Consider the following 22,426-nt stretch of genomic DNA (forward strand, 5'->3'; position numbering starts at 1 on the left):
TTCTAATGCAAAAGGAACCGAGAAAATAGAAAAAAGAAAAATYGCTACTGCTTCTAGATTATAAAAAGCCCAACTGGATCATGAGCCTTTGCAAACCCATAAAAATCATAACAGCTTGGTCTCTTAACTCTTCGAAGTAGTAAAGTTACCAAAAATTCTATTTCTTCTCTCAAGAGTTGACAGCCAGATGAATGCTGCACACATGGAAAGGTATTTATTTTGATAGGTAAAATTTCCACTCTTCAGAGGTGCTTTGAGATCAACACCACCTAAACTCTGGCCCATCAACACTGCAGAATCAGATACTAGCATTAAAAAAAAAACACAGAAATTCACAATATTTATTTCATTTCAAGGCAGAGATTCTCAAACCCAGATTTTCTTTGCCTCTTTGTAATCATGGCTACCCACTTTTGTTGTACTAAGTGAAATGAATAATAACCAGATAGATGCTTTTCTACAAATAGTTCAATATAAAAAACTTCATGAAGACACTGTATTAGATAATTAAACTAGGCCTTTGACTTTGAAAAAAATACACATATCCTTGTTTAATTCATCATGGCTTTCTTGCAGTTTACCAGTCCAAAAGAATTTATCTTCCTAATGCAGGAAATCAAAAAACTAAGGAAAACAAAAATGGTAAAACATTTTAGCAAACTAAGCAGTATTTGTATTTTTCAGTTTAATGAATAAGAAAAATATGTATCTGTGGAACAGTTCAACTTTTCAACTTTACCCTCCCCCAAAAACGAAGAAACTGGCTTTTAAGAATAGTTACTAAAACGTTGTTAAAAAGTCAACATAACTAAGCAGATTAAGTTCTGTCCAAATGTATTCAAACAATCATCAGTAAGAAAAACAAAACGAAACAAAACAAAAACCAAAACACTCACAAATTGTGCTCACATACTTACTCTGAGCCTGCAGCCATTTCCAAACAAGAMGTTTCAGCTGTGTCAACCCCCAATGGGATCACTATGCTCATGACGTTCGTTTCTGATAAATTCGATTACTACGGAGTCCTATGCATTGGTATCCAAAACACTGGGGCATGCCAGCCACAGTGCTCATTGCAAACATCTAAGTGCATCCACAAACCCTGTTAATAAGCAAAGAACAGAAGACAGTCAGATATTTTTTAAACAAACTATTCTATGGAGCATTTTTTCAAATAAACCTTTATTATATATCACTTACAGTAATTAGAGTTTTTAGACAAGCAAAAAGAAAAGTAACAACTTTTAAAGAAAATTTAACATTTCAAATACACTTATTTTAAGAGCATGACGATAACCTTAAGGCCTTTAAAAAAAGGCCACTACCAACAATATTCAATAATGCTTATCTGTTCCTCAAGTTTTACTACAGAGTTAGTCAAGTTACTGAAAAAACAGCTGGAAGGCTTAAATGCTACAGCAAATTTTGCAAACAGTTGCAAAAAAAAAAAATCTTCCATTCATTTTATTCACCTACATTTGTTTGAACTACTAGATTACTCAAAAAAGTGAAAAACTGAACGGAAGTGGCAGAAAAATCKCTTCCAGTATATGAAAACATATAAAATTAAGCTAAATATTTTTAAAACGTTAACAGCTTCAGTAGCAATACCTCAGTATCGACTATAATTAATAAAAAAGTTTTAAGTCATGTCTTAGCATATTTTCCACTGCATACAGGCAGCACCACCAAGGTTCTGATTGTTTAGAGATTAAGTGTATTTTTGTACTTTTCAGTTGAGTTCCAGCCACCAAATACAGCTTTCTATAAATCAGATTTTAAGAAATGATTCATTCATTGTTTTGCAACCTAAGTGTTATGTAACTGATCAGTATATCCTCTTTAACTAAGAAAGAACACCAAATTTAACATATATTTTCAGTCACATATTGAAGTGAAATAACTGCAGTCCTTCAAGGAGCACCTTCTACACATACAAGATGCATGGGAACTAGTGACAGAACAGATCTGAAAAATAGCCTGAAGTCTTTTAGAAACATCGTATGTATTCTAGTGACACTACGTTAAAATTTGTTCTAAATCAATGTTTTCCCTCCTGCTCATTTAAATCAGTAATAAGAGAGGAAAAAAAATCATTTGTCATATTCAGTAAGGTGAGAAACATTCACTCTATTGCAGACATCATGAATTCCAAGTGTATTTGCTTACTGCTGTTTTCTCAGAGCCCAGTTGCTATAACTTTCAATAGGAGTCTGATGATAAAATTTTTGAAGTACTTTTCAAAGAGCATTATTTGCTTTTGTTTTGCGTGTTTAAAAGTAACTTGAAATGTCCATAGTACAAAGAAGCATCACAGAAGAAACAATGCTACAACTTCCACTCAGAATTAAAAAAAAAAAAAAGAAAAGATTCGTATGATGCTAAACAACACTAGCAATCTATTAAAGTGAGACTGAAATCGAAGATATTACGCTCACCAAGGGAAAATAGTTCTGGTCATTTTTAACAGTAATTTCTCAAAAAAAATGAAAAGAAGCAGAAGTAGTTTTTAGCTGCAGTGCAGAGGTGCAATCTGTTTTCACTCACAGAAATTAACAAAATAATCCCATCTGTGTGGCAGCTATTGCTAGTCTCCTCCCCTTGGTGAGCAGGGTAGAAGACAGGAGTGGAGAGGCAAACAGAATTAGCACCTCATCTGTCTTCATTCACAGATTAGTAAATTAAAGCAGTTTATTGTACTCCAATACAGACCAGGGTTTTCCCCTCCTCAGTAGCTAATTAATTGAAGCAAAATGCCCCCCATCTTCTCTACTTCCACTGAAGAATCGCAAGGTCCTTCCAAAATACAAAATTGCTAGCACTTAGCAATGCTTCTTCCATGAAGCATATATAATAGTAACTTAATAAATGCATTTCTTCCATCCAACAAAGTGGAGATGCAGTCCACAAATATATGCTTCGAGACCAGGATATTTTAACATACTGTCACTCATCCTTGCCAAATCTACTACACCTAGAACAAACTACTAAGTAGAGAGTGCCTGGTAGAGGGGCACCTATGGTAACAATTTTTCAGAGAAGCTTCCTGGCCTTAAATCTAAATTCATTCCTTTTACTGACAAAGTCATTATCTCCAGGATGATGAACTCACCAAGTGTTCAGTAATGAGATAAAACTCAAGAAAGTTAAATGAAGTCTAGAAGTTAGTACCAAACATCTCAGCATGTTCTGAAGCATCTGAACATTCAAGACCTCATTCTTCCTCTGGACAGCAGAAGCTGTGTTGTGGAGCTATTACATGCATCACCAAATATACTGAACTGGAAAGCATTCGGGTCAAGTATCCGTTTGGATTTCTTGCCATACTCATTTAAAACTCCTGAGCATTTTCTTATCAAATACCACAAGTGTCAAACTGTATCACTAGCTATGCAACAGAATTCACAGATAAAACATACAATTTTCACAGAGAAACCTGCTAAACTTAAACTAGGTATAAAACATTCTCCAGAAACAGGCATTAAAACAAACACACACAAACCACACCCGATCCTCACACAGCAAGTGTTCATCCTGCTGCCATATACTTTATTTACAGGCTAGAACTTTGAACAGATGCATGTATGACTTAGAAAAAGTTTCATTCTCCCTTTAGTTTCCCTCTTCAGAAAGAGTCAAAAAACTATACTAAGTACTGTACAATAACTGAGAAGAAATCATCAGCTAAATCAACTATCTCACATTAAGAAAATCGGATTGATCCTCTGTCAACTGCAGGTTCAACTACACCAACATCTAGCACAATAGGGATTTTTGTTTCACACTGATATTACATCATCCCCAAAACAGGTTTTGGTATGTTACAAAGCAGGTCTAGAAGGCATACTGGACAACGGTTTGCGATGGAGATCACCACTTACAGCTGTTCCTCACACTCAACACTGTTGTCTTTGCTTAAAGAAAAAAATCGAAAGAAACCCTGAAAACTTCTGACCAACAAGAAATTAACATAGTCAAAAAATGCCCCCAAGAGGCAGATGACAGCAAAAAACCAGCAAGACAGCTCCCTCATGCACTACAATATCAATCAAGTTACATAAAGCAACTGAAGTTACCCAATCACATATTCAAGCAACCTTCATGTAAACAAAGAGAGCTATATGGAGTAAGGAAATAGAGATATATACACAGTTACAAAATCTGAGAAGCAAGTTAAAAAAAAAATCAAGCCAAAAAGTTATTTGAATAAAGCAGGAAAAGGAAAAAGCAGKTTTTTTAAAGCTATGCATAGATAGAAAATTCACTGGTACTGCATGGCCTGATTAACGTTGATTTCTGACCAAAAAAAAATACAGCGTTGCTTATAGAGGGAAAAACAAAACAAAATAAAAACACTTTTTACCACTTTTTTACAAGCTTATTTACATGCAACTCTAAGTGTTGGTCAGAATTCACTCTAAAATTCTAACAGACCTATCCACATTAAACAAAAATCAGAGAACTGATGCAGCTAAACATCATTATAACTGAAATTGTTTCACCTAAAAGGAAGCAGAACATGACTGTAATGCTCCCTCCTTATTTTTCACTATCTTAAAGTTTCCTCAGTGTGCACACACACACAAAACTGAATGTAGAACCCTCCGATTCTTTCCCTTTGACCTGTGGTAACTACAGAAGAACAGGGCAGTAAGTTAACTTGCAATACCTACCTAACAAGTTAATTCAAACAAGCAGAACTCATTTATGAGTAGTAACTCACAAGGAATTTGGGGSGGGGGGGGGGGGAGGTGCAAGAGGGGAAGGGGAAAGGAAAGAGGAAGCCAAATAAATTCATTATATGACAGCCTACTAACAAAAATGGGAGCATACAGGCCACATGCTGATAAAAACCACTATGACAAAAATCACTATGATGCCAGATTTGGAACGCAGGTATTTTGTATCATATCAGAACCAGAAGCATTGTCATGACACTGTAATACTCTCAATATTCTTCATTAGATTCTATTTAGAGTAGAAAAAACGGAAAGGTTAAGAACAGAAAGTAACTATCACTGAGGAATTTTATTCCTTACCCATCTTCAAGTGGTTACTTATCCTTTCAAGCTTGAAAGTTTAGATGATTCATGAAATATTATCTGGTATCACACTACAATACTTTCCAATTTCTCCAAGTATCCATCTATTTCAAGCCATTACTCTTTCAGAACGCTCATAATGCATCAGCCACAGCTTTCYACCCAGCTATTTTCATAGGTGCATTTCATTAAAATAATTGATGGGGCAAAGGGAAGTGGAAAGAAAGGAGAAGGGTGCTAGAAAAGCTTTTTACAATCCAAATAAGTTACATGCAACTTACTGTTTTAAAAAAGTTTTACTGAACGGCTGTATAAATTTAARAGTTAGAATGCCTGCACTGGTTTGTCCAGTTATTTCAGGGTCATATACTTAAAAAGGCACTATACACAATATACTGGTCCAAAGTTCATAGATTAGTTCTTTATTAGGTAAGCAGCACACATACTAGTTCTTTATTAGTTAAGTAGCACATATACTGTACCTGAATCTCTACATCAGAATGCTGCCAACTTTGTTAGAAGGACTCTCTATTCTTTCAGTGGTATGACTCTGTAAGCACTGGAAGAATTTTGGTAATTTCTTAGTTAATCTAGGTTCATCTGATTTTCTCCATTATCACCCTATCAGTAAAGCTTTTCTTTACATGACAAAGCCTTCTGCATTTGACAAACTTTTGCTTTTATTTAATTGGAATTTAAAAGATTATCTTGCCCTAGCAATATGGTTTTCAACTTACAAAGCAAGCAACTTTTGTTCAGCCTGCTTAAAACTTCTACCTTATGTAAGATCAACCTCTCACAAGAAATATCACACTTTAGCATTCAGCCACAAGCTGCTTTAAATCTTCTATGGCAGTTCCTTCTCTTTCTAAAGAATACGTATGACTTTGTGGACTTAACATTCACATCAAGTCTAAAATATCAGAAGTTTCACCCCTACTTCTTATGATTTACTTCACTCATGGTTCCAGCACTATCCTTTTTAAGTAATCAGTGCTTCACTAGAAGTTAGAGCACAATACATTCTAAATTACTTTCCTTTGTACAAAGAACATCATTTATGCATTAAATGATGGAAAATAAGTTACACGTTATCCCTGAGGTATTCCACTTGCACAACATTATTCTGTAGTCTAACGAAGACCACATGTTTCTTTCCCGCCACGTCCTTTTTAAGATTGTGTGACAGTAAAAGGGGGGGGAAGTAAATTTTCACTGGTACTTAGAGGAAAACAAACAAACAAACAAAGGGTCTCACTCCTGAATCAGAAGGTAAATGGGTAATAATCTGAAATTACATAAATATTGTTGGATCTTGTCCTACACGGTACAAAAAAAATCCAACCAAAATCCGTTTGCTATGATCAGATGTTTGCTGAAGGGAACTCCTTCAGGCCTACTTTTTCAGCATGTCTTCTCCCCCTGCTCCCTCAAATCTTCTGCTTGTTTCCTGTATGACTATCAAAAGCTCTACAGAATAGTCTCAGGAAAAAGCAGATGATTGATCACCAAGGTAGAGCATGTTTGTGAAATAAGAACTTGAAATTAAGCCAAACTGCCTAGACTCTAGTAAGGTTTCATAATCCCAGCTATCAATCATCTTCCAAGTGTCAGAGTCCAGACAAATTCTTCCATGACATTTTTCATGTATGTTTCTTCTTGTTCTTTGGAGTTTTCTGGAAGCAGTTTGAAAAAAAATTGTTTTTGATAAGGGAGAGAGAACATGAAACAGTACAAAAGGAAGCCTGCTAGAATCTATGTTGTATGCCTCAGAACACTAAAGCTCTCATTAGGATGCATGGATTTAAGATATTTCATAAAAGTCACAAAGACAGGAGGTGATGGCAGCATAAATGGTAACTTTCTAAATGATAAAAAGCACTAATGAGAAACTAATTTACCAAGACAGTCTCACATATTTATGACAGCAAAAAGTTAACCTCCCCCCACTGTTCATATCTAACACTGTGACAACAAAAAAACCTAAAGAAATCTATTTTTATCATTCTACTTAGCGTATCTGATGGTTTTTTACATAGTCAATGCCACTGTTCCTCATCTTTTCTTCCCCAAAAATCTATTTCCATATACTGTTGCCAGGTGACAGATACTAAAGAGGAAAGCATTCAAAAAGTTAGAAATAATAAAAAACCCTATAAAGTTTAGTAATTGAATTCAAAGGAAGGTGCAGCAAAACTTATTTTCCAATTCACAATTCATACTTCGCCAATGTCCCTTTAAAGTGTAATCAGATATTTCTCAGTTCAATATCTAATATTTTTCCACTTACAAGCACTTAGTAGTTTGCTTAAATCAGTTCAAGTTTCTCACATCACTAGGGCTACAAGAGTATCAGGTGTTTTCTTCCATTTTTCTTAGGCTGTTTGGATGACTTAGATATACACTTTAAACTTAACAGAGAGCTCTAATTTTCCAGCAATTGTCTCTATCAGTCATCACCTGTCAAAGCATCATACTTACGACATGAAAGAGATGTATGTTTTTAGAGGTTTCAAAAACTCAAGAGATTTCATCATAGGATGCTTCTGCAGTTTTAAAATAAGAGAAAATCATTAGGGCCTGTCTAAATGCAGAGGAAGAACTTAAGGGGAAAAAAACCTAATCATAATTCTGGTTGATTATTTCAGGAGAGAAATAATTAATTAAATTTTACATGAAAGCGTGCAACTTTGCCTCTAAGTCCTAGTGACTAATGTCACTGTATAAAGATTAATATACTAAATTACCATCTGCATCCATTCTGCATCTTCACAAAGTCTTTATATTAGCAAAAACAAACCAGAATCTTCTAAACTGTCTACATATTCCAATTGTCTTTCCTTAAGGTAAAGCAATATATCTTTAAGTATACATTACAAAACCTGTAAAGTGAAGGCGAGAATTTATCCATATTTAGTAAATAGAGTGAATATTTAAAATTTGAAAATAGTCCTAAAAATCTGAAGAGAGAGTTTCTATTTTCCAACTTACTGAGAAACATGCTGTTCCCCCAATATTTAAGGAGAGCTTACTTCCTCCAAGTACAGAAAGGGTACAAACAGAAGAGGTTCTAAACTCTCTAAACTAAAAGTACTGGCAAACCTGTTGCTTTATCCACTTTAACTACAGGTAGAATATTAAAACAATTTCCTGGAGTAGTATTTAAGTATCAGAACACATGCAGTGCAAACATATAAGATTCTTTTTTAAGGAATGTGTACAAGTCTGAAGGAGTTAAATTGAAGTGTTCTGGAACAAACAAGCAAACTGCTGAGATAACATTTAAGATCTGCACAGACAACATTCAACTTCTGTATGGGCCAAGGAAGAGGAGGAAGGGTAGAAAAGAATCATCAAATTTACAAATAAAATGATTCAAAGGTAAAAGATACAAAAATTACACACACATCCGTCCCCGGTCTGTGCCAAACAAGACAGGTCAGCTCAACTATCATACGATGTTACTATTCAAGTCAATTTGAATAGAAAAACAGAGTAACTGTTCACAAAGCACTGAGCCCAAACCAAAACTCCAATTTCTATTTGCTCCCAGCAGTAAATTTGTGTTACTATGGGCTCAGGTTGGCTCCACAGTCACAGGATCACTAACTGCAGCTTCCAACCTCAGTGGGGTCTTGCAAGCACGATACAGAGACTTCCAGCACTCCTGCTTTCAGACCCCAACAAACTCCTACTGATCTTGGTGTTACTTGTTTGTGCAGGTCATCTCAGGTAACAGAGAGATGATCAAGAGTTGTTATTCTGTTTCATTTTCTTAGAACACCAGGAAAAAGAGCCTGCATGGTGTTTCCCTGCCTTCTTTCTCCCCTCAAAGATACTTTCTTCATATAAGGAGAGGTAGAGAAAAAGATTCTAAAGGGTTGATACACAACATAACATACAGGAAGGTAATTATGCATATGTCTTTAAAGACAGATTAAAGCAGGGCTACTGCATACACTGCAAAAAAGGAAAAAGAATTTAGAGGATAAACAAACAAGGAAAGTTTCCTGTGCATAAATTGCCTTAATAAAGCATGCAACCTAAAGATTCTTCTTCCTGCCCAACATTACATCACACACACGCACATTTTGCAATCATTAGCAAAAGCAATCCCTGTCATGCCTTACTTCAAATCTACAAACCAAAAACATTAAATCTGTGGTCTTAAGAATCACCTCTCCCATGAAGAAATCCACAAGAACTGACCTAAGAAAAGCTGATTTATGTATACTCTAGCACAATCTACATAGGAGAACTTTCTAAGTAAATATGGACTTATCAATAAAGTGTGTCAGAGTCCACAAATCCAGTGTTGAAACCACTGTCCTGAACCATCATGGAGCCAAACTGAGTTTTCACTCTTAGTGTTCCTACCTACAAACTTTTTTTTTTTTAATAAATAAATAAAATGGGGCAGGAGAAGGGGGAAGGGAGAAAACCAAAAAACAACAAAAACTTTATTAAAGCAACTGCAGGTTTTGCTAAACTTCAGCTTTCTAGTCATGTTCTGAGCACTCAAGTTGTCCCTATACTACAGTTGCATTATTTGGAAAACACCAGTGAGATAAACTGACATTCTAATATAATACTCTATATATTTACATCACTATTTGAATACTATCTAAATGTGTGCACATTTATGTGTCAAAGTAATCAGAATATTTATTATCAGTTGTGTGTAAGGAGGTAACATATCTCTGATCAGACCTAGAAGCTGAATACATGAGTAAATATGAATAAATGACCAATCTTACCCACAAGGAAATTCTTTTTCTGTTTTCCCCAACACTCTTCACCATAGTAGAGATTTTAAGAGACTAGGAGGAATATCCAATTCCTAAATGTTATGATACTTCAGTTGCAGCATAAAGCATGCAGGCTTAGAAACTACTAGGAGTCTAAATTCAGACCTCTCCTGGTTGCTTGCTGCTCTCTATGGTAACCTAACCGACTAATTAGCAATCAATTTCAAGTTTGTGCTGACATAAAAAGAAGATAAAAATAAGAATATAGAATAGGCACACTCAAATTCCATATACAAATTAGGACCCACTAACTCCTCTACATCACATAGAAGAAAATTTGTTCCACAAGAAGTCTTTATTTCCTACAAATTCGTAGTTTCTGCCCAAGCATTCACGGACTCTGTTCTCTACATCCCTCTCACAGCAATATTCTCCTCCCCACCTTCCTTGCCACAGTATTAACAGGTCTTGGCCTCACACACAACACTCCCAATTCCCTCCTATGCCCTTCACAATCACCTACATTATCTTCAGTAGTCCAGTCAACCTCAGCTCCTTCTCCACATGCCCTGCCAACCAGCCAGAAAGTATCAACTATGGCTGTTACAGAGCTACACGAATGCCAGCGGCTCACACAGAGAACAGTTACCGGCTAAGATCACCATGCTGCTTCTTCCTGCCTCTCCCAAGACATTACTAACAGTTGTCCTTTTTCACTTCCTCACAGATTTTCATTAAACTTGAACAGAGGTCTTAAGGATACTAATTTCCTAACTACTGAATTTTGTTTTAAAGTTACTAGTTGAACTGTGACAGGACAAGACGCAATGGGCAGAAATTGAAGCACAGAAAGTTCCGCCTGAGCATGAGGGCGAATTTCTTCCCTGTGAGAGTGACGGAGCMCTGGCACAGGTTGCCCAGGGAGGTTGTGGAGTCTCCTTCTCTGGAGATCTTCAAGGCCCGCCTGGACGCAACCCTGTCTAACATGCTCTAGGTGACCCTGCTGAGCAGAGAGGTTGGACTAGATGATCTCCAGAGGTCCCTTCCAACCTTACTGATTCTATGAAACAGTGATCACTAGCCCAATTTAAGAAACAAGGCTACAACAGTCAAACAACTGCAGGATTACCCTCCTCTTCCTACTTTCCACTTAATCCACTCCCAATACAGAGATAGTAGTAGTAAGCTGAAGAAGAGTTGATTAGCATTCTTACAATAATTTTGCCCTATTAAATATAGAACTCTACATGCATCATGACTTCCGTCACGTTTGGTAAGACGGTCACACTTTGTGAACTGGCACACCAAGTTTGAGATCCACAACAAGGAAGAAGAAATCCACCCCCTCCATTGTATTCAAGATTTATACGCTAAAAGTAGTGATAGTTTCCATTATCCAGCTATACAGTCTTCAGTACACCCTGCTCACTGTGCACATTGCACCAACTCTACTTAGAGGAAAGAAAGCTGTCCGTAACAGTATGAACCTGGCATCAGTTAATCAACTAACAAGATTCTGCCATACAGGAGAACTAGTTTCTACCAGCCATAGGCTCCCTCCCTCTCCATCCGGTCCAAGACTGCTCTTCTTGTGTACTCTTGAAGTAGTGATGGAAAGTCATCTCTCCCCCTTAGATATTTACGACAGGCCATTAAACATAGGAAAGATTTCCCCTTACCTCTTCTCTCTCTTCACTCCTTTCCTTCTCTCAGTGGAAGTGAGACAAAATATGGGACTAGGAAGAGAAAAAGAGTAAGTGGTAGAGGGGAAATAAAAGGTAAACACAGCTACAGAATGAGTTAGAATTAGTTTATTGCAGAGAGAAATACAAAAAATTTGGTGCTTTCTGACTTTAGTTTTGATATTCACAGAAACCAACAACAACAACAAAAAAAAAAGCAGAAACTAACTGCCACTCTCTTGACGCCATTAGCTAGGATCACTAATAACCTAAAAAGTAGGGGGAAGAAATTTCTGCCATGCTTCTTAAAAATAAACCACACACAGATCAAAGACCTATCAATACCACTATTAACAAAATTATATAAGGTGAGAATCAGGGAATCGTAAAATACAAGAGCACAGTACATGAAGGAGCACGAGAGAAAACAAAAGATGACTTTTTGATGGCAATATTGCCGTACGATTTGTAAAATTTAAGATTCTACTTGTTAATACTATCTGATATTAATGTGTTACATCACTGTCAAGATGTAAAATTGCTTTAAATAGGAACTCAACTGTTAAGAAAAAACTAATTAACTAACTAGTTGCCTGGCAAATAGATCTTGCTTTTAAGTCATTCTTCTCATCAGTTGTTTCACTTTATCTAATGTGAGGTGGCAAATGCCTGTAAGTTTAATCAAGTTATTTTGTGTACATGACTTGCTCAATATTCTCTAAGAGAATGTTATTTACACCTGTTTCCATAACATTTATATTTTGAAGTGTTTTTTAGGAATAATAAGCACTTCTACAAGTATATAAACTCAACATCCCATAAGAATGCATAGTAAGCTGTGTCTACAACTGAAAGAGCTGAGTAAATTTTTTTTATTAAATTTAACAATTTAATGGTGATTCAGTTGCTGAAAGGTCCCGATTTTAAAATCTGGTATTCTTTTAAAGGAGGAAGCGGCCCTTTTCTAGGAAATAAGCAGTTACAAATACACACATTTAATAGTTATGTGTTTCAATAAACCAAATGTTTCACTGCTTTCTTGAGATCAAGTAAAACAATTTAAGGGACTTATCTATGCTGCATAATGAGACATAGAAGACTACTGTAATTACGAGATATCTACCACACAAGTAGTAAATTGTTTAGATTCACTCAAAGTTCGATCTTCTGGATAAAATAATTTCTATTTTGATATGCTGTTACTTAGGTAGTTTCCAAAAAATATAGTTCCCCTGTCTTATCAGTGGCATTTGGCTTGCATGAATAGCACAACAGTGCTTCCACTTTTACTCTTGCAAGTTCATAGACATTCGCTTAATTGTTAAACTTGTGTGCTTGAATCTAAACACAGGAAAGGAGAAAGCTGCAATCTTTCAAATTGAAATCTTCACTCTTTCCAGTTGTTAGAAGATGTCTTCTAAGAAGAGGGTAAGAGAGGAGAAGGGAGCGGATGGAGGGGACTGTGTTATGTTTAATGACAGCACAGTCACAGGACATATATTTAAAAACAAAGATATTTCATATTTCCTACTTTCAATGTAAATGTATTTATTTTCAGTTGCAACTTTCATGCAAAAATAGACTGATTTTTCTTAATAAATTTAGACACTGTTAATATTTATAACTTCTTCTGTTTTCAAAGTAGCTTTAGGTATAATTTAATTTTAACAATGAAGATATGAAATACGTCATCCCAGCAGAGTAAATACAATGCGAGCACAATGCTAGCAATGCAAGCACAAAACAAAACTTAACTTCGAACACTACTGCCAAACAGAGGAAAAAAACATGCAGAATTTGTCCTTATTACTTCTAAACAGTAGTAGTTAGTGATTAGAAAGTAGGAAGTAAGGGACATTAAAGAATGATTTTTAAGACCGTTACTATCATTGATTAAAAACTGCATAATTAAAGAGTTAGTATTTCCATCAAGTGTTCCTACCTTAAACTGAAAACTGGAATCAGCTATGTTACTAAGTAAAACATCTGAGGGCAGAACCTTATCCTCATAACCAATAAGGTAATTATTATTTTTTTTTAATTAAAGTTCTTAAACTTTCATTTGGTGTGTGAAGGTATGGTTTTAGAACTGGGAAAGAAACATGAAGAAAATAGGTTTATTTTCTTCATGTTTCTTTCCCAGTTCTAAAACCATACCTTCACACACCAAATGAAAGTGTGATCTCTGTACCCTCCCCAAAACATTTTAAATGAGGTGCTGTAATTCTCAGGCCTTCACCTTCAGTTTAAGTAGTACATACTAAAAACATTTCTCACTGGAAAAGTTTCTTTAAACCAACAGTTAAGATGGGATTAACTGTCTAGACTTTGAATATTAGCTGTCTTGTGATACAGTTTTAAACACAGTCCTGTTACAACCATACAAATCAGGAGTTAGATGATTTTGTCTCCTCTAGGCAAAATAAGAGCATCACACACTGTGAAAGATGAGTATTTCTAAAAATAGTCAGATTTAAATTTTGTCAATATTTGGAAGATTTAAAGAGTAATATTCTGAGCTCCTCAGGTTTAAAGATGCAAAGTTATCATTCTGTATATATTTAAATTTGTTTAAGTGTAGACAATACATAAAACGATGAAAATAGTATTCTATTTGTGAAAGACATGAATAAACAACAATGCTCAACAGATTATAGCTCCTATGTTTTAAGTTGCAATATAAATATATAAGCATCATTAAAACCTACTCATATCTTTTCCTTGAACTTGAAGGCAATTTATTATTTGGATAACAATGTAAAAGTGACTGATAATGTACATTCTATGAGGGCACAAAGAAAGACACAAAACATTACTATGCATGAGGAAAAGGGGAGGAAAGAAAAAAAAAGCAAAAAAAGAGGCTTTCCTAAAGCTGAACTTGTGCTTTGACATTTTAATATTTGCATCTTTTGAAAATACTTAGAAGTAAATTTTAAAACTATAATCTTAAATACTACTTTGGCATTCACATATCAAGCCTAATTTGCAAAACTTCTGGTCTCTTACAAGGCTTTTAAGTTTTACAACAGTGCATCTCAATCTGAACAGCATATGAAGTCTCACGTGAAAGGAAGATAGCTCTTTCAATAAAACATACAAAACATTAACAGAAGTTTTACTTGCACAGGATGTCGCTTTTGTGCTACTTCAACCTATTCTTCACTTGTGCTTCTGAAACACACAACTTTAGTAGGCACTGTGATTTAGCACAGTTCTTACTAAATATTTTAATTTAAAAAATAAACAATTAAAAGTAGCTGTCAGACATGTTAAAGAAATACTTCACACAAAATTATCTTCAAAGGTTTACAGATAACCTCAGTTATTAAGATGTAACAAGCTGCAGAGCTTAAGTTATCTCCACTTTCATTTACAAATCTTTTATGTTGATCTGCTGTTAAAGGAAAGAAAAATAATCTCAGTACCTACTAAAAAGTATATGAAACCCTGACAATCTTTATTTAAGTAAACTTGTTTGTTATGCCTCAAAAGTAACAATAGTTTAGTCTTTGAAAGTGATTATAGCAGCATTTTTTGCAAAATGAAGGTCATGAGCAGAATTATGGATCCTGAAAGAGATTAGCTTAGCTTCTGTGGGTAAGATTTTTGGTTAGTAAGAACAAGAACACAAAAGTACGCGAACATTCATGTAATTAGAAACATTCATGTTACACTATTCAATAGCTTAATACCATAAGCATTCTTTTGAATGCTCTGTAATATATAAAAATATATAAAAATCCTTCTTTTTTCCCTCCTTAATACATATTCTACAGATGCTGAAACAAGTTAGGCAGCTCTACACAAAAGAGTAAGTTTCATTTTCATCAATGAGGCAAAACTATTATTTGTATGATTGAAATATTTAAAAACAATACCTGTTTCAAAAACATAGACCAACAAAATTTGCTTTTGAGAGATTCACAAATACACATTTGTATCTGTGACAGATGAATAAAACAGATTAACTTTCTTAAAAGCCAATTCAGACTTCTGGAGAGAGTCTATTTTACATCTTTAGTGATCTAGCCCTCATTCCATTTTGCCAGAATGTTTCATGGCAACAGTAAAATATTTTAATTAAGCCTTCATTTACACTAGTCTATTAAGAACAATGGCACAATTCTAAAATTACTTACACTACTACTTAACTAAGTCCCAGAAATAGGCATACCAAAGTTCCTATTACTACAGATGTAATATTAAGACTCTGTTTAAATCATACTGAGAACAGGCCTAGAGATATGCTAAAACCTTCAATCTGACACCAAGTTCTGTATTTCCATCGCTTTCCAACAGAATATTAACTCAGTTGTAGGTACCGAAACTGAACTACAGATATGAAGTAATACAACCCCTAACAGTAGTCCAAATCTTGGTAGGAGAAGTTTTCCTTACAGTTGGCGGGGGGGTAGGAGGGGAAGCTAGTATTATTTTTCCTCTGAAGTTTCCCAGATGGCCAAAAAAATTCCCCAAATGCATTCAGCTATGACAGTTAAGCAGATTTTTCCTGTAGATCTGAACAGCTAAAGATACATAAATGTTTTTAGGACTAAAGTCCAGATTATTATAATATTTAGAAAATGGCATTTGTAACAATGTTTGTAAAATGGAAGTATTTTTTAAAAAAAGAAATTGCGATTTCAAGCCTTATCTCTTCTAAGTAGTTTTGTGAGTAGGTTGTTGGAGGAGGGCTGGTTTGGGGAAAAGATTATTTCATCTTCATGAACAGACCCTACTGCAACAATTGAGACCAAAGTAGTTCAGTGTTTTAAAAAAATAAGGCTAGTATTTCCCTAGTAATATTGTCTCCTTAAAACAGATCTGTGATCTACTTTACAAATGGAGAAACTGAGTCACAAAGGATAATTTGACTCACTCAAACTCATACAGGAAATCTCTGGAAGATCTCCCAATTCCCAAAAGGGTCATAGTGCATAAAATTTGCAACCTATGAGGCAGAAAATTTTAGTATGTACATCAATTTCCTGTTTTTGAGAACACTTTCGGTAAGTGTACAAAATTGTTTCTTTTGAGCTTAATCTTTAATCAGAAGCCTGCCTGAGAACATGACTGAGGCCATGGAGGCAGACATTAACAGGGGCCATGTAGCCCTCGAAGTTGTAACGGTAAAAAAACTCATTCACCAGAACAGGCGCTTTAAAGCTAGAGAGGTGGAAGGAAATGCAAAAAGGTTTCTAAAACAGCCCGTATGTCCACCCTTTAGAAACTCATTTATCTGCTTTTAAATAAATACACAGTAAGACATGGCTTATTCAAAAGTGAAATTCCTATAAGGAAGGTATGATGGGAGCATGCATTACCAGACCATTAATGCATCACTTGGTGGTTGAAATCACTCAGCCTTTGGCCTCAAAACACATGAAATGCACGCATTAACCACATTCTCTCTAAAAGTCTTACTATCTTGTTGTTCAACTTCAGGTATACCTTAAACCACACATCAATACTTTCAAACACATGAAAGGCATCTAAATTAAAGTTCTCTGGGAATTGAAGACAGATTTGCCATTTCAGTACTTCACTTTTGATTGTTTAAATCCAGAAGGTTCCAAAGCTATACTAGAACAGAAATTTATACCTCATTAAACCAAGGACGAGATTAAAGACAGGCTTTAAAAAAAAAGGAAAAAGAAAACAAAAAAGAAAGAGACAGTGAGACAGAGAGGGAAGGGGAAAGAAAAAGAAATATTAATTTCTTTTCTTTTTTTGTTTAAACATACAGTTTATAGTGTTTGCAGCTTCTGTCAGAGCACACTACACCAACTATCAAATAATAAATCCTTGTGACCTCCCTACCCCCACCCAAACATATTTATAGTGGTGATACTAAAAGGTTCATATTTCATTTAGGAAGAGAATTATAGATGAGGAATTGCACTTTTACTCAGTATTTGTGTTACCACATATATAGTTTATATTGTGATATACAACATTAATTCAAGAAAAAAGTCTAATATCAGGATTATATTGTGGCAGAAGAAATTCTTTACCTTAATATTAAGTAACAGGTTATAATCTTGCCTGAATTATTTCCTTAAGTATTAAGTTCTTCTAGTATTCCCAAACTATGAATATATGGAATTACTACGTGATATCCAGCAAAGGTATTTCCTGGAAGACGAACATGACATTCACAAATGAGATTCCACAAAGAATTTAGTTGGCTGTTTTATGATCTTAATCCTCTCCTTACTTTGGTAAATATTACTATTTTTATATTAATAATAGCATGGACTTGCATAAAGAAGAACCTACTTATCACAAACACAGGTTTTCCAAATTATTAAACTGACATACATATCACCTTACAGAAACCTATACACACCCCTCAAAGAAGCTGCTCGAGTCTGTTGCCTCTTTCCACCCCCCCCTTTTCCCCGACGAGAGTGGTCTCGTTCACTTGCCTTTCACACACATAACCAATAAAATTAATCAGCTGGAACACAGCATTTTTAAATCAGAGTAAAGTCAAGAGATGTTTTGTATGTTATTTGAAGGRAAGAGTCTTTTCATTTAAACATAATAAGACTGTAATATGCTGCAGACAAACGCACTGCATGGGGTGTGGAGGACCCGAGCTGATTAGATTACCACAACATCAGCCTGAGGCCGCCATTTTTAGAATCTCTAAAGGACAAAAGAGGGAAATTAAAAAATTTGCTCCACATTTTTTAAAAAGTAACTTTAGAAGTATGGTGTTTAAAACCAAATAACTGTGTATTATAAGTACAGCCAGAGATATATCTTTTTTTTTCTCTGATCTGAGCCCTGAATAACAAAAACGTTTCATTATTAATTCCTCTAAAATAACGTAAATAAACAGACTAAAACATTAAATCCAGATGAAGTACTAAAGTTCTGCCTTTAATAAAATGAAATATACTACATGTTAGAGACCTCAGTGCTTTTAGCCACCGCATATTCCTTAATGGCTGAGTATGGGGGAATACAGGACCTTTATAATCAAGCTATATTATGTTTCTCTACCCTATTTAGTACTACACAGTGAACCGTTTGTTTCTCCTTCCCTATGTCTGCTGCAATAGAGTCTGCTCCACATTTCTTTTTTTTTTTTTTTAGGAAAAGATGAAGATATGCCACCCAAGCAACACAAATGCCAGCTGTAGAAACTAAAACAAGGGATGCACTAATATAACTACTTACAATCTCAAGACAGGGGGGTGGGAAGAATGATCCTCTTAAAAAAAATGGCACAGAAACACTTTTAGACTGTTTGCCGTTTGTCCAGGTTACACTACGAAGCAGAGATATTAGCAGACAGGGAGGAAAGGAGGCGGGGGTGTGGAAAGCAGAGAGATTAGGCCTATAATGAGCCATTTTAGTACCACAAAGCAAATATATACAGGATGAAGGAACAGAATGGATTTCCCAAAGCTTCACAAAACTCAATACGCAGTCCCAATAACACGCAAACCTGTTCTTAAAACCTCGAGTCCAAGGAAAGGTATATTGTCACATAATAGCTTCTTCTGGCTCTTTTTTCCAAGCACAATACACAAATCTGGCATAACTGCCAAAAAATTCTCCTCAGCTCCTCTAGTTACAGTAACCCGCCATATTCACAAGATATAGCGACACCCTGCCATTTTTTAATCAAACCCTACAAAATGAGAAAGAAAAATCAAGGCAACTTAAACAGAATTTAAATACATTTCGGGGGAAAGGAGTCATTCTCTAAAAGACGATAACAAAATGTTCCCCATCACATTTCAGTCCCTCTTTGACACCCCCTTCCCCAAAGCACCCACAGCAGAATACCTTAGTAATAACCGAGGACTCACCTGTAATGGTCACAGGCCAGGCAGCAGGACCCCTCAGCTGAGCCCCTTTTCTACCCCAACCAAAACAATGCAACAGCCCCACTGCGAATACCCCTACCCTAGGCGGGACTCAACCCTCAGCAGACTCTGCCAGAAGAAAGAAAACGGAAAGAGGAGACCCCCCCTCCCCCCAAAACGAGCTCGATGCACAAAACCCTACAGGGACCAGCTAAGAAGCGCCTTTGCCTTGGGACCTGCGTACAAACCCCGCTGCCGCCGCTGCTCCCGTGTCTCCCTCCTTCCAGCCTCCTACGCTCCCTTCTATGTCACTGCCTCTCTCTGGGAAAATGGCGTCCACTCTCCCCTCCCTCCCCCTGCACGGGGCTCCCCGCCCCGCCTGGCAGGGGCAGGGTTACCAAGGCGAAGCCAAACAGCCGCCATTTTGCTTGTGGGCTGGAGCGCAGTSTGCGCCCGCCGAGCCCCCAGTGTCCATTTTACAAAAGCTCTTCGCTTGTTAGAGTAAACGCCTTGGGTCCCGAGACCCCGGGCTGCAGCAGTGGCTGGGCAGGGGGGACGGCGTGGAGGTGTGCGGGGGAGTGGGGCGGGTGCTGCCTGGGCTGCTGCTGGGGGCGACCCGCAGCTCTCGAGGCGCGGGCTGCGCGGGAGGGGCRGGGGCTCCGTCCCCGGTGCTCTCGTGGGAGCCCGAGCGCGAGGATGTCTGACTCAGAACTGCATCCTCTGGGGCAGCTGCGCTGCACGTCTGTCCTCTCCTCCTGCTTCCCCCCCCCCGCCTTTGCCCGGCTTCCTCCTCACGTCCATCCTTTCTCTCAACCCGAGGAGTAAATTTTCGCGACAAAAAGCATACGGACAGCCGGACAGACTCCCTGGATCCCACATTCGGAGGAACTAATTTCAGGGGCGGGGAAGGAGGGGGCGAACGAAAAAGGGGAGGGAGCGAGAGGTTTGACTGATCCTGTTCAGGGCGACATGGAGGGGCTGAGTGAATCTCTTCTGTCAATAGACGCTTCAGGCTGAAAATCTTCCCCGGAGCGTATAAGGCTCATAGCAGGCAAGTGGGAAACAGGGAAAGAGTTTTTTTTTTTTTTTTTTTTTCCTTAAAGCGAGTGCTGGCGTGAAACAACGCTCGCTGAAGGCGTTTCGTTTCTCCAGGGAACGAGAGGAGCAGTGAATGACTCTAGTTTCCCCTCTAGGGAATGGCACCTAGCAGGTACGGACTGCTTTTATCTGGACCACTGAGAGCTGGCAAAGCGAGAGGCTCATTCCACCTTTCGGGACAGACGCAGCCTCTCCTGTTTGCAGGGAGCTGCCGTGCCTTACCCCGTATCCCCTCCCCGCTCCGGCTCTGCCCGCACACCGCCCTGCATTCCCTGCCCGGCTTCAGCCCCTCCAGCGATACGGCTGATTGAGGGAGGGGAGGCGGCGGCTGGGGTTTCATTCGACGCCCACCAGGGGCTGAGCGAGCCTGTTTCAGTGCGCAAACTCGGGGCACCAGATAAAAGCTGGGCTGGCAGCTCTTACCCTGCCTCGATGGAGCCGCCACAATCGGGTGACTGGAGAAGCAGTTAGCAGCAGCGCCATAGACTAGCCTCCCCCCACACCTTGGGCAGAGAGAGTTTGGGGCTCTAAACAGCTACTGCTGCGGCAGGAGGGAGCCGAGGTGAAGGGATCTGCTAGCTGGTTGGACGCAGAGGAGGCGGCTGTAATGGGGCATTGAGTCTGAGGGAGGAGGGGGGTGATTAAACGTCTTGTGATCATGGCGGAGTCTATGGGTATTTTTTCCTGTCTAACTCTTCTATGCGTGTGTCTCTGTTTCTCTCTTTCTCTCTCTCCTTAGGGCGCTTGGCTGGGGCTGCTCGCTCGGGTTCTGCCTGTTGTTGCGCGAAATGGCGGCTGGCGTCTTGGTGGGTTTGGTTGTCGGTTTTTTGTGTAGGGTTTTTTTCCCTTCCCCTCCTATTCCCCTCCCCCCACTTCTGCTTTGGCCGCGTCTCCGCAGCGAACCGCGGCGGGGACTGAGTCAGGAGGGGGGAGGGAGCTTTGCGGAAGCCAATAGGCGGGCTGGCTGGGCTGCCCCGGCGCGCTCTGATTGGCTGGCGCTGACATCATCCTGCAGCAGGGGCAGCCGCAGCTGGGCAGGGTTGGGGAGCTGTAGGGGGAGGCTGGTGCAAAGGGAGAAAACGGGCGCCATGATCCCCGCGCGAGGGAGGACTTCACGGGCAGGGCATCCYTGAAGACCTCGTGAAAAGGAAAGCGGGAGAGGGCCGTGGCTTCCCCTTCCCAAATAATGCTGGGGCTGTGAGGAGAGGAGCGAGGGAAGAGCGAGAGAGGAGCAACTTTGCGCCTGCATTTGTAACTGCGTCAGTGCAAGATGGCGCAGGGTCTCCCTGGAGAGGGAAGGGAGTTGCACGTCCGCCGGAGGTCATGTGACCGCGTTGCATTCTTGCGGGGTTTGGCTGCAGCCCAAGCTGGCTGAGGCGGCGGCTGCCGCCCGGGAGAGTCCGTGCTTCCYTTCCCCTCCCCCCTGCCGCACAATACGGTCGTTGCCGCGTTGATTCCCTCTTCCCTCCCCCCGTTAACCTTATGCACGAGGGTGTAGCTGTTGCTGAGGAAGGTTCTCGCTTCTCTCCTTTCTCTCCACCCATCTCCAGGGTGTAGCTGCTCTTGGGGAAGCTTTCCATTCCGCCCCCTCTCTGCGCAAGGCTTTACCCACGGCAAGGGAAAGTCTCCGGCGGGCGCCTGCCTGCTCCGCTCGGGCGTGGAGGCGGTGCTGCGCGGCCTCCGCGGCTGCCGCCTTTACTAACGCAGATCCTGCTTCGGTCTTCTCTCTCGGCTTCCCCCTTCTCATGTATAAGAGCACWTTCTTACGCGCAGGCTGGCTTCCTCGGGCTAATTTACTGGAAGATTCAGTTTAAACGATCTCCATTAAAACAGCTGAGGCCAATGTACAGACTGTATGCAGAGTTGTTCTTCTGAGTGGGATGTTGTATTTTAAATGTTACTTTGCTGGGAGAAGAAAGTGGAAAAGCTGAAAGCTGTTGATGGCTTTATGTGAGCAGCATTTCTGTATGAAGAAGTGGATCAGTGTTCTTTTATGTGTGTATTATTGCCACCCATTTTAGGAGTTGAGC

General features: G+C 38.6%; 1 protein-coding gene and 1 long non-coding RNA gene across 10 annotated transcripts in view; one reads left to right on the top strand and one right to left on the bottom strand.

Annotated features, from left to right (window-relative positions):
- Positions 1-20,064, bottom strand: part of KMT2E (lysine methyltransferase 2E (inactive)) — a 68,532-nt gene extending 48,468 nt beyond the window's left edge. For 4 of the 7 annotated variants that reach the window (XM_085298230.1, XM_085298238.1, XM_085298192.1 and 1 more), the window contains exons 1-3: positions 19,302-20,064; positions 11,470-11,526; positions 918-1,102 (exon numbers count right to left, since the gene is read on the bottom strand). In XM_085298230.1, coding sequence (XP_085154356.1) covers positions 918-988 — 71 coding nt within the window. In that variant the 5' untranslated portion in view covers positions 989-1,102; positions 11,470-11,526; positions 19,302-20,064. Of the gene's footprint in view, positions 1-917; positions 1,103-5,524; positions 5,549-7,523; positions 7,589-11,469; positions 11,527-19,301 lie in introns of those variants that run through there. The other 3 variants (XM_085298212.1, XM_085298202.1, XM_085298221.1) reach the window with 3 other exon arrangements.
- Positions 20,065-20,251: 187 nt separating this feature from the next.
- LOC146601796 (uncharacterized) lies at positions 20,252-22,243 on the top strand. 3 transcript variants are annotated; one of them, XR_014894974.1, is made up of 4 exons: positions 20,252-20,349; positions 20,451-20,958; positions 21,136-21,202; positions 21,947-22,243. It is a non-coding gene; the product is annotated as an uncharacterized LOC146601796 (long non-coding RNA). The 3 variants fall into 3 exon arrangements; XR_014894975.1 differs by having other exon boundaries at positions 20,256-20,349; positions 20,492-20,958; XR_014894972.1 differs by lacking the exon at positions 20,252-20,349 and having other exon boundaries at positions 20,381-20,958.
- The last annotated feature ends 183 nt before the right edge of the window (positions 22,244-22,426 follow it).

The sequence above is a fragment of the Rhea americana genome, unplaced genomic scaffold (genome assembly GCF_003343005.1).
Source record: "Rhea americana isolate MKP2758 unplaced genomic scaffold, rheAme1 scaffold_1, whole genome shotgun sequence".
NCBI classification, from domain to species: Eukaryota; Metazoa; Chordata; class Aves; order Rheiformes; family Rheidae; genus Rhea; species Rhea americana.